Source organism: Heptranchias perlo, chromosome 19 (assembly GCF_035084215.1).
Source record: "Heptranchias perlo isolate sHepPer1 chromosome 19, sHepPer1.hap1, whole genome shotgun sequence".
Taxonomy (NCBI): Eukaryota; Metazoa; Chordata; class Chondrichthyes; order Hexanchiformes; family Hexanchidae; genus Heptranchias; species Heptranchias perlo.
The window spans coordinates 10,401,243-10,416,550 of NC_090343.1; the positions used below are offsets into that span (position 1 = coordinate 10,401,243).

General features: G+C 42.8%; 1 protein-coding gene across 2 annotated transcripts in view; it reads right to left on the bottom strand.

Moving 5' to 3' along the window:
• Positions 1 to 15,308, bottom strand: part of LOC137335155 (Na(+)/dicarboxylate cotransporter 3-like) — a 51,826-nt gene that overhangs the window by 25,556 nt on the left and 10,962 nt on the right. For both annotated transcript variants that reach the window (XR_010966346.1, XM_068000302.1), the window contains exons 3-6: positions 15,116 to 15,273; positions 8,355 to 8,421; positions 3,543 to 3,731; positions 249 to 374 (exon numbers count right to left, since the gene is read on the bottom strand). Coding sequence is in view for 1 of the 2 variants with exons in the window: in XM_068000302.1 (XP_067856403.1) it covers positions 249 to 374; positions 3,543 to 3,731; positions 8,355 to 8,421; positions 15,116 to 15,273 (540 nt within the window). In the remaining variant the exon portion in view is untranslated. The remainder of the gene's footprint in view (positions 1 to 248; positions 375 to 3,542; positions 3,732 to 8,354; positions 8,422 to 15,115; positions 15,274 to 15,308) is intronic.

Consider the following 15,308-nt stretch of genomic DNA (forward strand, 5'->3'; position numbering starts at 1 on the left):
GGAAAACATTTATATTGTCCATTTACCATCAATTTGACATGCTAAGCAAAAATATTGGGGCCCTGCCCCCCGCCCCCCGCCACAAACACCATCCTGCAAGGAAATAGAAGACTTAGTTTACAATGTCAAGCATACAGAAGCCGCCACTGAAAGACCCAAGCAGTACTGAAACAGGCGTGAAACAGCCGTCGGCTTTTTACTTGGTGTTTACCACACTTACATTCCATGCCCACTATCCCACCTTGTACCTTAGGTTCAATCCTCCATACATGAATGAGAGCCAGAGCCACCCGGTTATCAGGAACAGCATAGTGAAAGGGAAGGCAAACAGGAACCAGGAGCCGAAGTTCACCTCATCCGACTGAGGGAAATTGCTGACACAACAAAAGAACTCAAGTTATAACTGCATCACCACCTAGACTAGTACAATTATTAAGAATTATTTACATAGATTACATAGAATTTATAGCACAGAAACCAGGCAATCGGCACAACTGATCTATGCCGATGTTTTATGCTCCACACGAGCCCCCTCCCACCCTACTTGATCTCACCTATCAGTATATCCTTCTATTCCTACTCCCTCATGTACTTGTCTAGCTTCCTCTCAAATGCATCAATGTCACTCGCCTCAACTATCCGTTGTGGTAGCGAGTTCCACGTTCTAACTAATCTCTCGGTAAAGAGGTTTCTCCTGAATACCTTATTGGATTTATTAGTGACTATCTTATATTGATGACCCCTAGTTTTGGACCCCTCCACAAGTGGAAAATGAGGATGTGCATTCTGGAAATCCATTTTTTCACTTTCTCCTAGTGTCGCTACCCCTCTGGCCCCACCTTCCCCAGGTTCGTGAAACTACCTGGTCTCACCTCTGAGATTGCCGCTGAAGGACAGGAAATGGGGTCGATCTTGACTTTGTGCGATTAGTGTACAACGGGTGATAGCAAGTCGGGAGCCTATTTTACATCTTTCCTGATTTTTAAAAAATTTCTGTCCACTTCAATGGAAGTAAAAATGGGGGGAGATGTAAAACGGGCTGCCAACTCGCTATCGCCCGTTTTACACTATTGCACAAAGTCAAGATCGACCCTCGACCCCCCCCCCCCCCCACCCCACATTGAGCCTGTCCTATGCTGACCTGGTGGGTAGATTTTGCACCCCATGACCCTCATCTTTCTCCCCCCCCCCCCCCCCCAACCAGCCATGTAGTCTCCTGGGAGAAACAATAAAACCGCTAATGCACCTAAGCACAGCCCTGGACATGATCTGCCCAGTGTTGTGACTTGTGTAAATCACAGGTGTCTGATATCCTGATGCTATCTCAACATTAATGCTGATATGTAGATAAACCCACATCTGTGCTTTCACAAGACCTAGAAACTAAACAGCACAAACGATCAGCTCTTTAAGTAAATGAGAGGGGAAAGAGAACTGAATAGACCAATGTTAATAATTTGTTGGCCGCCACAGGAAATGGGATAATACTTTGCCATCCTCTATCCAGTCATGTTTCTACCACGAATCCCCATTTTGTACCCTCTCACTGCTTTTGCTTCACGTAGCTTTCTATAATGAGCAGAAGAGAGAATATTTGGGGGGGGTCACTGCCTTCTCCACATCTGCCGCTAGGACCCCTCTCTATCAGTGAGCAGAGGGCCACTTTGTTGGGCAGGATTCTTTTTCTCGTTGCCTCCTCCTACGGTTCTCTGTTGTTGTGAGGCACTCTGTCCACCATCCTACCCAGACAGAGCAAAAGTCACTGAGATATCTAGTTTCGATCAATGCTGGGATTCAAGTCTAGTTAGGCCCCTTTGAATGGGAGACTGATATTCTGCAATGGTATCTGGACTTCAGGGGTTAAATGTATGAGGAGAGATTACACAAACTAGGGTTGTATTTCCTGGAATTTAGAAGATTAAGGGGTGATTTGATTGAAGTTTTCAAGATATTAAGGGGAACTGATAGGGTAGATAGATAGAAACCGTTTCCACTGGTTAGGGAGTCTAGGACTAGGAGAAGTAGCCTTAAAAATTGGAGCCAGGACTTTCAGGAGTGAAGTTAGGAAAAACTCTACGCGCAAAGGGTGGTAGAAGTTTGGAACGCTCTTCCGCAAATGGCAGTTGATGCTAGCTCAATTGTTAACTTTAAATCTGAGATTGATGGATTTTTGTTAGCCCCATATCCCTTAATACCTTTGGTTAAGGCGGGTTTATGGAGTTAGGCCACAGATCAGCCATGATCTCATTGAATGGCAGAACAGGCTCAAGGGGCTGAATGGCCTACTCCTGTTCCTATGCAGTTAGAGCTACCAAGTGCCTGAATAGGAATCAGACATTAGGGGGGTAATTTTCACCCCCACCGCCTAGGCAGTACTTTGGAGGAGCGTATTGCCAACCTGTTGTAGTACCCGCCCGACTTTCATCCCATTGAAATCTCGGAAGGCAGTCAGGTGGTTTGTACTTCAGTTGGCCGATCCACTCTGACAATTTAATGCCCGGGTGGTGAAGGTGCAAATTACCCCCTATAGGTATTGGAGCTTTAAGGTAGCTGGATTTTAGATGAAGTTTTATACAGTGAAATAATACAATATCCTTCAGTGAGTTTCTCTTCCACTCCCTCAATTTCTTTCCTCGTCTCCTGAATAAACAGACTCTTGCTGCTCTTCAATAATGTCAGCAACCCGACCACTATCCATTCTTCACATGCAAGGCTTACATAGGAACAGGAGTAGGCCATTCAGCCTCTCGAGCTTGTCCTGCTATTCAATTAGATCATGGCTGATCTGTACCTCAACTCCATTTCCCCGCCTTTGATCTATATCTCTTGATACCCTTATTAATAAAAATCTGACTATCAAAGTGTTGAAAGCTCCAATTATCCCGGCGTTCACAAACTTTCTCAGAGAGAATTCCACATTTCCACTACCCTTTGTGTTTAAAAACAAAAAGTGCTTCCTGATTTCGCTCCTGAATGGCCTAGCTCTAATTTTAAGGTGGTGACAGCACATGTTGGCCAGTTATAAAACTATAGGAGACATCACAGCTAAAGCCTATCCTGCTGTCACCCCACCTTCACTCATCACTTTTTCCAGCAGAGATCACTGGATAGTGATCAGGAGTGGGAACCTTAGTTCGTTTTTCCCCTCCTCCTGCTCACCTCAGCTGAGCTTAGTTTACTCAACACAAACCAGGTATCAAACCTGGAATGTTCCTGGTTCCAGTTGATGCACATACACCTGGGTGTCTCTGTGTTTTCTTGACAAAGTTTTGTGTCCTGGCCAATGTTTATCTCTCAGCCAACATCACTAAAACAGATTATCTGGTCATTATCACATTGCTATGCGCAAATTGGCTGCTGAGTTTCCTACATTACAACAGCGACTGCACTTCAAAAAGTACTTCATTGGCCGTAAAACACTTTGGGACGTCCTGAGGTTGTGAAAGCAGCTATATAAATGCAAGTTACTTTCTTTCTTTTCTTTTAAACTTTGAAGCATTTTTTAAAAAACGTTTAACCTAGCATTAGAAATGTATTGTTACCTTTTCAGCTGACCATCAAGGATGAGGTTTGGTGCTGTCCCTGTTAAAGTGGTTACTCCTCCGATAGTGGCAGCATATGGGATGGAAATGAGTATACCCTTCCCTGTGGCCATTTTTTGCTTCTGCTCATCGTCCGCTACATTTGGCTGTTGAGGACCATCAATTTCAAGTCGCGATACCTCATCCTTCCTGAAACAAATAGCAGGAAAAGATGGCAATATTTATTCTGAGTTTAAGGGCTCCATCAGAGCTGATGACAGGTTCTCTGTCATAACACTGACTCGGTTACACACAACACCCCAGTATATGGAACTTGGGTTAGAGCACTAAGTCAGTTATAAGCTCCAACCCCAGTATAAGGCACTCCAGTTATAGCATTGCCAGTTATTTACTCCTCCCCCAGTATAAGACACTCAGGTTATAACACTGTCTTGGTTATATGTTCCACCCCTAGTATTTAAGACACTTGGGTTATAACACTAAGTCGGTTATACACCCCAGTCTCAGTGTAAGGCACTTGCATGATAAAGCTCTCAATTATTTCAATATCTTGGCTGTATCCCTCACCCTCAGTATAAGATTCTTGTTTATGACACTGTCTCGGTTATACATCCCGCCCTCTGAATTTTAACTAGCAGATGTAGAAATTCTGTTGATAGTGAGGAATTCAGCAGATATTACAAGTTTTCGGCTGAAACCCTAAACTTCCAAATTAAAAAGCCAGACCTGCGAGCACAAGTTTTTTAAAAAAAAATTTAGGAAATTAGGAGGAAGATTTTTGTTTTGCACAAAAACAGATTGACTAAGTTACTTGTGAGGGTCACTGAAGAGGGAGAGAGAGAGATATATAAAAATTCCTAAGGCAATTAGGTGTGCTTTTCATGAGAGAAGGTGTTGAGGGATATGGAGGTTAACGGCAATCAAAAAGGAATTAGGTTTTTTGGCCTAATGGGCTTTTCCTATTCCTAAAGATTCTTGGAAACTTTGCACGTTGCCCAGCAAACTGATCATTTGAATCCAATTCCCAGAGGTGAAATGCTAGTGTCTAGTCCACTGCACCACCTTTGAATGGTTTTAAGAGGCGATTTGGTGTCTGGAACTGATAAAGCACTAAGGTTCCCCTATCTCAGACTTCAGAAAAAGAATGGAGAGGCAAAGACTTTAATATTATTTAAAACAGATTGGGATAAGTATTCGAAAAGAAAGAACAGGGAAAAGTTTGAGAACTGGGATTGGAGCAATTGAAGAGATAGCACAGGCATAGATGTGATGGGATGAATGGCCTCCTTCCTTTTAATTTCTATGACTTTACTGACAGTCAAGAATCATCCAATTGGGTATTGAACAGTCGATTCACTTTCCGATTGGCCTAGGAAGGCAGTGCACCATGAGGATGGACATGATGGGTGACCAATGGTGAGATTGTGGGAATAGGGTGGTTGGAGGCAGGAGGCCATATGATGAAACCTCCAGGCATATGTCCAACCAGAGTTGGCAACTATAATGCTGCCAGTCCTCAACAGGAATACAGATAACTTCCAGGATGATGGAAAATGTTATACTTCTTCTTTGTAAGAAGCCTTCAGGATACAGGCTCAGTTCCCGACATACACAGCCTAGTGAGCTGCACAGTGACACTACATATCGGAGGAGGCACATTGTATCTTGTAAAAAGAATTTTCCTTTCCTTCCCTCACTTAAACATAAATTCTACAGCAATTATTAAAATTCCAATTTTAAAATAAAAGGCTGCAAAGTGATGCAATGGTGTAAAATGGCAGGGCCATCGGGTGGTGGGATGCAGGTTTTATGGATTCTGCTGAATACTCAATCTCAGGTTTTATTCTCCACGAATAACAACTCCAACATTTTTCTTATTGCAGCATTTAGTCCTTTCATAAATGAATCTAATGACCGTAACCAAACTTTCTGACACAGTGGCACAAATAGAGATAAATGGGTTTGATCTAGTAGCTATTATTGAGACGTGATTGCAAGATGACCAAGGTTGGGAACTAAATATTCCAGGGTACTTAACTTTTTGAAATGACAGGCAAAATGGAGAAGGTGGATGAGGCGGGGGGGTAACCCTGATAATAAAGGATGACATAAGGACAGTAGTGAGAGGATCTTGGCTCGGAAAATCAGGAAGTAGAATCAGTATGGGTGGAGATAAGAAATAACAAGGGGCAGAAAACACTGGTGGGAGTAGTATATAGGCCCCCTAACATTAGTTATACTGTTGGACAGAGTATTAATCAAGAAATAAGAGGAGCTTGTAACAAAGGTAATGCAATAGTCATGGGAGACATTAATCTTCAGATAAACTGGGCAAATCAAATTGGCAAAAGTAGTTTGGAGGACGAGTTCATGGAATGCATTCAAGACAGTTTCCTAGAACAATACGTCATGGAACTAACCAGAGAAGAGGCTATTTTAAACCTTGTCTTGTGTAATGAGACAGGATTAATTAGTAATTTCATAATTAAGGATCCTCTGGGGCAGAGTGATCATAATATGATAGACATTCTCGTTGAGTTCATACTTAAGCCCAAAACTAGAGTCTTAAACTTAAACAAAGCCAATTACGTAGATATGAGGGGCAAGTTGGCTACGGTTGGGAAATTTAGATTAAAAGATATGATGATAGCTAAGCAATAGCAAACATTTAAGGAAATAATTCATAATTCTCAACGAACATACATTCCATTTGAGAAATAAAAACTCCACGGGAAAAGTGATCCATCCATGGCTAACTAAAGAAGTTAAGGATAGTATTATATTAAAAGAAGAGGCTTATAATGTTGTCAAGAAGAGTAGTAAGCCTGAGGATTGGGAGAGTTTTAGAAACCAGCAAAGGATGGCTGAGAAATTAGAATATGAGCGTAAACTAGCAAGAAATATAAAAACAGATTGTAAGAGCTTCAAGTATGTAAAAAGGAAGAGAGCAGCGAAAGTAAACATGGGTCCCTTTAGAGGCTGAGACAGAAGAAATTATAATGGAGAATAAGGAAATGGCAGAGTCGTTAAACAAATATTTTGTATCTTTACAGAAGAGACACAAATCATACCAGGAGTAGTTGGGAATCAAGGGCCTAATGAGTGAGGAACTTAAAGTAATTATTAATAAAGGAAAAAGTACTGGAGAAATTAATGGGACTAAAAGCCAACAAATCCCCTGGACCTAATGGCCTACATCCTTGGGTTCTAAGAGATGGCTGCAAAGATAGTGGATGCATTGGTTGAGATCTTCCAAAATTTCCTAGATTCTAGAATGGTTCCAGTGGATTGGAAGGTAGCAAATGTAACACAGCTATTCAAGAAAGGAGGGAGAGAGAAAACGGGGAACTACAGGCCGGTTAGCCTGACATCAGTAGTAGGGAAAATGCTGAATTTTCAAAAGGTATTCGATTTAAAGTGCCACACGAAAAGTTGTTATACAAAATAAGGGCTCATGGGGTTGGGAGTAATATATTAGCATGGATAGAGGATTGGTTAATGGACATAAAACAGAGAGTAGGAATAAAGGTCATTTTCAGGTTGGCAGGCAGTAACTCGTGGGGTGCTGTAAGGATCAGTGCTTGGGCCTCAGCTATTTACAATCTATATTAATGACTTAGATGAAGGGACTGAGTGTAATGTATCCAAGTTTGCTGACGATACAAAGCTAGGTGGGAAAATAAGTTGTGAGGAGGACACAGTCTGCAAAGGGATATAGACAGGTTAAGTGAGTGGGCAAGAAGGTGGCAGATGGAGTATAATGTGGGGAAATGTGAGGTTATTCACTTTGGTAGGAAGAACAGAAAAATAGAATATTGTTTTAAATGGTGAGAAACTGTTCAGAGAGATTTGGGTGTCCTTGAACACGATACACAGAAAGTTAACATGCAGGTACAGCAAGCAATTAGGAAGGCAAATGGTATGTTGGCCTTTATTGCAAGGGGGTTGGAGTACAAGAGTAAGGAAGTCTTGCTGCAATTGTACAGGGCTTTGGTGAGACCACACCTGGAGTACCTATACAGTTTTGGTCTCCTTACCTAAGGAAGAATATACTTGCCTTAGAGGTGGTGCAATGAAGGTTCACTAGATTGATTCCTGGGAATGAGAGGGTTGTCCTATGAGGAGAGATTGAGTAGATTGTGCCTATATTCTCTGGAGTTTAGACGAATGAGATGATCTCAATGAAACGTATAAAATTCTGAGGGCTTGACAGGGTCGATGCCAAGAGGCTGTTTCTCTTGGCTGGTGCATCTAGAACTAGGGTGCATAGTCTCAGGACAAGGGGTTGGCCATTTAGGACTGAGATGACGAGAAATTTCTTCACTCAGGGTTGTGAATCTTTGGAATTCTCTATTCCAGAGGGCTGTGTATGGGCAGTCGTTGAGTACGTTCAAGGTTGAGATCGATAGATTTTTGGACTCTAAGGGAATCAAGGGATATGGGAATCGAGTGGGAAAGTGGAGTTGAGGTCGAAGATCAGCCATGATCTTATTAAATGGCTCGAGGGGCCATGTGTCCTACTCCTATTTTTCTTATGTTCTGATGCCCCGTTCCAGCTGTTGACTACTATCTTTTTGACCATCTTCTTGACTTGTCTTTCACAACGCAGACCTGTACTCTCTCGTCTCGCTGCCATGGGGTATCAAAGTATTGTTTTGGGTTCGCTTTATCTTGTTAAGTATCTCATTAACCAGTAGAAAACAGAGCAAATCTTCAAAAATACACTTGCAATGTCGCAACACACTGTGACCAAAGGAACTTTGATCCCTTAAACACCTTTTAGACCTCCTTATAGCACCCCTTATTTCCTACCTTTCCTCCACTGCTTCTGGATTAGCATTACTCTCCTCAGCAGCTGATTCATTCTCCTGTGGTTCATCTGAAGCAAAAAATGCTCATGATTATTTATTTCTTTGCTTTAAAGTTCTTACCCCATCTTTACCTGACAGACCAACTTACTAAAGAAAGAAAAACGTGCATTTATATAGCACCTGTCATGATGTCCCAAAGTGCTTTACAGCCAATAAAGTACTTTTGAAGTGTGGTCAATGATGCAATGTAGGAAACAAGGCAGCCAATTTGTGCACAGCAAGGTCCCACAAACAGCAATGAGATAAATGACCAGATCATTTGTCTTGGGTGTTGGTTGTGGGATAAATGTTGGCTAGGATACCGGGAGAACGCCTCTGTTCTTTGAATAGTGCCGTGGAATCTTTTACGTCCACCTGACAGGGCAGACGGGGCCTCAGTTTAACATATTATCCAAAAGACAGCACCTCCGACAGTGCAGCATTCCCTCGTTACACCCTAGGAAAGAAGAACATCAAAGACAAGAATCGGTCACTTGGTCCATCAACGCTCATGCTTCTGGTATCCTAACTTTCCCAGCCTAGCACTGAGTTGCATTTTGAGTAACCCAAAGTCTTTAGCTCAGATTTTTTGGTTGGTGTTGCTTCAATGTTGGTGGCAACCATTAAAATAATGCTGAATGGAAAATCTCAACTTTTGTGCCTACTGTATTGCCTGGCAGATTATCGCAAACATTTCTCATTCTTTGAGTGAAGAGGTTCTTCCTAGTGTCTGTTTTTTAAATTTTACTTTTCACTGCTTCAGTGGTATGTCCTCACTTGACTTGCTTTAAAGTGATATATTCTGTCACAGTGCTCCTGGGCCTCTGCAAAACTAACCTGTAACTGACCAAGAACGGGCCGAGCAAGGTAATCAAATCTCATCATCTACTTTCCTAATTCTGTGGTTGATAGCCTCACCTCTGGTCTAACCTCCTCCAGGTAATTGGAGGTTGATCCCTGGACACAAACCCATTTTATAACATTCTATGAAACAAAACACTAGCAAACTGACAAGTCGTGCCTTGAATCATTGTGATTATATCAAATTTGCCAGACTGACCATTCATCCCTTCCTCTTGATAGTTCACACAGTACCAGGTCAGTGCATGTCATCACCAGTACATAGGCAGGCGGACTGTACTAAGCCCAAATTTGGAACACATCAGAAAATTGGGAGCTCAATCAAATGGAGTCGCGACAAAAGAAAATGGTGCTTAAAGTTTTCAAATGCACGTGCAAAGCTCTGGGCCTGTACAGATACATTTTTTTTAGGAAGTGTGAGAAATCGGAAGTGACCATTTTGGTTCGAGATCAGCCAAACTAATAAAAAAAAATCAAGCAATACATTCTCATAGTCCCAAAATCAGTAAACATCTGGTGAATTCAGTAGTTATTTTAGAGACTGTGTACTTTTTCCCAGGCTGTAATATTTTGTGGAGACGCCAGATTCCCGTCAGGTTTTTTCCTGTTATTTACTGTTACTAGTCACCCATGACCCCTCAGACTGGATAGGATGCAAGACAGCAGCTTCTAGTTTAAAATGATTAACATAAATGTCTTCATTCCTCTCTCCATTTTACTTAACCAATTGATGAAAATGGACCACTTCCCCCCCCCCCCCCACTGTTTCTCTGCCCCCAAAAGAAAGACGGAAATAGTCATTCTATCCCAAGGTGTGTCGAGCATTCCAATCGTACGGAAATGACGTGAGGGTGAAGACGCAGTCACGCGTTGAATACATGAAGTAGAGCCAAATCTGGTTGGATGTCAGGGACTCCTTTATGCCCTATAAGCTTTGGGTTGTCACCAATCCTTGTAATTGCTCTGTGTGGTAAAAAAATTACCAGTAACCCATGTAATGGGATAAGCGTATATATCCGAAAAATGTGGCTGCTTGTCTAGAAATTAGAATAACAGCCTCAAACTGGAGTTATGGTGAATGTTGTGTTAATCGCAAGGAGGGATAAAAGATAAATAGGTCGAGGTTTTCCTCTTGTGCCGGCCTGCGTGAGATTTTTCCACCCATTCGCTTTACTTTAATGGGCAGACGATCATGGACTGATTACCATTACTGTGCACAGTTCTGGTCTCCATATTATAAAAAGGATTATAGAGGCACTGGAAAAAGTGCAAAATAGATTTACTAGGATGATACCAGAACTGAGGTTATACCTGAACAGGCTGGAGCTCTTTTAAGATTATGAAAGGGTTTAATAGGGTAGATGTAGAGAAGATGTTTCCACTTGTGGGGGAGACCACTAGGGGCTATAAATATAATTTGGTAACTAATAAATCCAATAGGGAATTTAGGAGAAACTTCTTTACCCAGAGAGTGGTTAGAATGTGGCACTCGCTACCACAAGGAGTAATTGAGGCGAAAAGCATAGATGTATTTAAGGGGAAGCTGGATAAATACATGAGTGGGAAAGGCATAGCAGGTTATGTTGATGGGGTTGGATGAAGAGGGATGGGAGGAGGCTCGTGCAGAGCATAAACACCGGCATGGACCAGTTGGGCCGAATGACCTGTTCCTGTGCTGTACAGTCTATGTAATAAACGCAGAAGCATAAAATCTCGGCAATGCTGTATGTATCGAGAGAAAAAGAGACAACTGGTGGCCACTTTCATGTATTGCCTAACAGAGCAGCATTGGGCTAAGAGCAGTTCACAGAATCACGGGAAGGGCCAGAGAAAATTATCCTAAATGAAGGATTTAAAAAAAAAACACAGCAAGTTAGTCATCCACTGCAAGATCCAGAAACCTTGTCCCATCAAGGCCCTGAAACTAATATGGTCTGAGCTGACCATGTAGAGTCCACAGGAATAACCAGCAATTCCTCTAGCATTATGGTCAACCCACACTGGAAGTATGCAAATTATTTAGGCCTTCTACCTTAGAATTTCTACAGCAGTTTCCCCAAAATATTCAGCAGCATCTGTACAGGTGATTTTGTGGAAGTTCATGAACACAGAATGACAGAAAAGCAGAATTTATGCTGTGCGTCAAGAACCATAGTGATTCTTAATTAAACAGAAATAACAGATGAGGGAAGATAATATTGAAAGATTTTCAGAACATATTTGAAACCCATGAATGTCGTACAAAGCTGAGGAATGAAGATGTTTCTGGCCATGGGGAATTTAAGTTATGAGGAAAGTTTGAGAAAGATGGGGCTTATTTTCTTTGGCAAATGTGACCTAAATGGAGATTTGAAGATTATAAGACAAGGTCGGTCAAGGGAAGTTGTTCGCCAGGGTCCTGAAAATCCATGGAGATCTGCTTTTCGGCATTAAGTACTGGGATGCACCCACCCGTGGCTACTTCCCCTGACTTCCCCCAGAGTTTGCAGATTCGGGGAGTGCGGGCGTTCCAATCCCCCACCAAAGACACTGGAAACCCTGATGGTTGCTGGCTGGTCTGGGGCGTGCTGCCATCATCACCCCCCACCTTTCCCCCCCCCCTTCCAAAGAACAATCTGAGTGCCTACTGTAACCCCCTTACAAAGGATCCATTTCAAATTTTCCCTGTAACAAATTTTGGGCTCTTTGTCTTCAGGGGTCCAGGTCCCAACATCTGGCCTGGACTCCCCCCAAGGTAAGTCCCACCTCTGTCCTTTTCGCCAGCTACGTCTGGTAAGACCCGGTGTGCCTGCACCGATTGAATGCTGGATCTGGACTGAGGACCTTGGAGCAGAAACTCCTGATTTAGGCAGACCCTGCCTTACAACCCTCCGAGATCTCTGCGCTCCTCCAATTCTTGCCTCTTGCACATCCCCGATTTTAATCGCTCTACCATTGGCGGCCGTGCCTTCAGCTGCCTAGGCCCTAAGCTCTGGAATTCCCTCCATAAACCTCTCTGCCTCTCTCTCCCTTTTAAGACGCTCCTTAAAACCTACCTCTTTGACCAAGCTTTTAGTCACTTGTCCTAATATCTTCTTAAGTGGTTCGGTGTCAAATTTTGTTTGATAATGTTCCTGTGAAATGTCTGGGGACGTTTTACTACATTAAAGGCGCTATCTAAATGCAAGTTATGTTGATGGACTTGTAGGGGCAGGCAGAAGCTCCACCCCCACATGGCTATCCCAGGAACATCGATGCAAGCCTAGGACCTGTGACTTCACTTGATAAGGTTGTCAGATTAATACCAATTAGTGCTGAAGTAGAGGCAGTTTTGTGCCTGTCTAATACTCATTTCGCGCAGCCAGCCAGCTGATGAGGAGCCTTTGTCAAATTCAGTCTAGGCTGAATTTGACCCAGGTGCCAGAGGTGATTGGGCAGTGTCTAACCTGTACAGGGTCTTTGATATGATTTGCCCACAAGTGAGGGAGCCGAAAGTAGTAATTGGTTTATCGCAGGTCATAGTGCATCAGAAAGCCATGGTCTAGTTTCTGTATTAAAGAGGGGACTATGAGAGGCTAAACATGGTCAGACAATGCTTGTTCTGTATAGGAGCCCGATTATGCTGTTTGTGCCCAAGGTCATCGACCCAGAGATGAGTAAACATTACCATGGTACTAGATTTATCATCTATTCATAGCCAATGGGTGGAAAATCTAGCCATGAAACATGTAAATTCACTAATTAAAGTAGGTTGGTCTGGTGATACTGTGTAGCACATTAAAACGGACTGCACCCTGGATTGGGAGATCACAGGTTAATGCCCTCAGTTCCTCCAGTGAGTTCCTATTGGCTGGATTGCTGGAAATAGCAGGAAGGGGGGGCCAGAGGTAACAGAAAATCAACACAGAATGCTGTGTCTAGCTTAGATTTTGGTTATCAATTGGCAGTCACAGAAGCCTAAGGGCAGCATACCTGCCCTCCTTCCCAGTCAGGGAATAGTGCAGGCAGCTGGGGGGAAGGGATGGAGATGCAATTTAAATTTTATACATCTGTAATTAAGTAAACAAATAAGAATTGAATTCTGCAATGTGGAAAATGTTGTCAATCATAATTGCATACTGTCTGTAAGGAGCATAATCAGAATTGCATTTTATATCACTGTACCTCATTCCCAGTACAGACAGAGTCAGGATTGGCTGTCCCATTCCAGACTGTATCTGTACTAGAAATAAAAACAGAAAATGATGGAAATACACAGCAGGTGAGTCAAGCATCTGTAAAGAGACAATCTTATAATAACCTCAAAGTTATAGCTAGGCCGTTCAAGGGTGATGTCAGGAAGCATTTCTTCACACAAGATGGTGGAAATCTGGAACTTTCCCCCCCCCCCCCGACCCAAAAAAAAGCTGTTGAGGCTGGGGGTCAACTGAAAATTTCAAAACTGAGGTTGATAGATTTTTGTTAAGCAAGGAACCAAGATGGGTAGATGAAGTTAAGATACAGATCAGCCATGATCTAATGGACTTGAAGGGCTAAATGGCCTACTCCTGTTCCTATGTTCCTAATGTTTTGGGTGTGTATCCTTCATCAGAACTGAAGAATGAAAGGTTAACAGGCATTTTATTAAAGTTGGAAATGGAGAAGGTTGAGAGGAGATTTGATAGAGGTATTTAAAATCATGAAGGGTCTAGACAGAATAGATAGAGAAACTGTTCCCATTGGTGGAAGGGTCAAGAACCAGAGGACATAGATTTAAGGTGATTTGGCAAAAGAACCAAAGGTGACATGAGGAAAAACATTTTTACACAGCGAGTGGTTAGGATCTGGAATGCACTGCCCGAGAGGGTGGTGGAGGCAGATTCAATCGTGGCTTTCAAAAGGGAACTGGATAAGTACTTGAAAGGAAAAAATTTGCAGGGCTATGGGGAGAGGGCGGGGAGTGGGACCAGCTGGATTGCTCTTGCATAGCGCCGGCATGGACTCGATGGGCCGAATGGCCTCCTTCCATGCTGTAACCTTTCTATGATTCTATACACCAATTACAGAGCGGGGATGGGTCAAATGATCTGCAAATGCTTAATTAGAAAACAGTTAAGTGTTTTAAATGATCTTTCGTAGGATAGTGTCATCCTTCTCTGCACTATTTTACTAATAATGTGTATTTACAGCATGTTCTGTTTTTATTTCAATTTTTCAGCATTTGTCATTTTTCCCTTTTTTTGTGTCTGCCTGGGACTGACTGTCACATTTCTAATTGTACCTGGAACAGGAGTGACTGTCCCATTCCTGATTGGGGAGGGGGGTGTTGCATTTTTAACTCCAAGCGGATTTCCAGTGGGAATCCGCTCCGGCGAATTAATTTCCTGCCCAGTAGAGGCAGCTGGAGGCCTCAGTGATTTTAACCAGCGGGCTTCGTTTAAACGCGACTGGTCCAATTCTCACCCGTTCCGGCACACAGCGGCTTCCAGTAGGGGCAGATCAGGTGGCCAAGGGAAAATCACAGTGGCTTCCCCGCTCAGGCCCTGGTTAAAATGCCATAGGGGTCCTGTTGAAATAATAGTACCCCAATCTGCATAGATTCATCAGGCGGGCGCTTTAGGTGGGCACCTCACCTGCCTGCAAGTTAATATCTGAGGCAGCAGGAAAGGGTTGAGTTCCGAGCTGGTAAGTAACCTGTTCATTCTTAACTGCCCACCTGCCTGATTTCAACCCCAGCAGGTAGGGTTAAAACCGATGCCCAGAATAGCAGACTGACTCCAAGATGTTGGTTTGACTGTTTATATACTGCTTGTAGGCTTTATATTTTCCAGCAACACAGCCTTGTTTTGTTTTTTGCAGAACAGGAAAAACATCTGAATTTAAAACAGGATTTGACTCGAGTACCTGCGTTAACAAGAGTCGCATTCCGTTGCATTATCCCCATATCATCGTTCAGGTTCTTGAGGACAGCAGTGGCTATAGGCATCATCATGGCTGTAGTGGCTGTGTTACTCAGCCACATAGACAGGAAGGCAGTGCTTAGCATCATTCCCAGTATGAGCCTAAAGAACACAACACAATATTAGGATTAGAATCA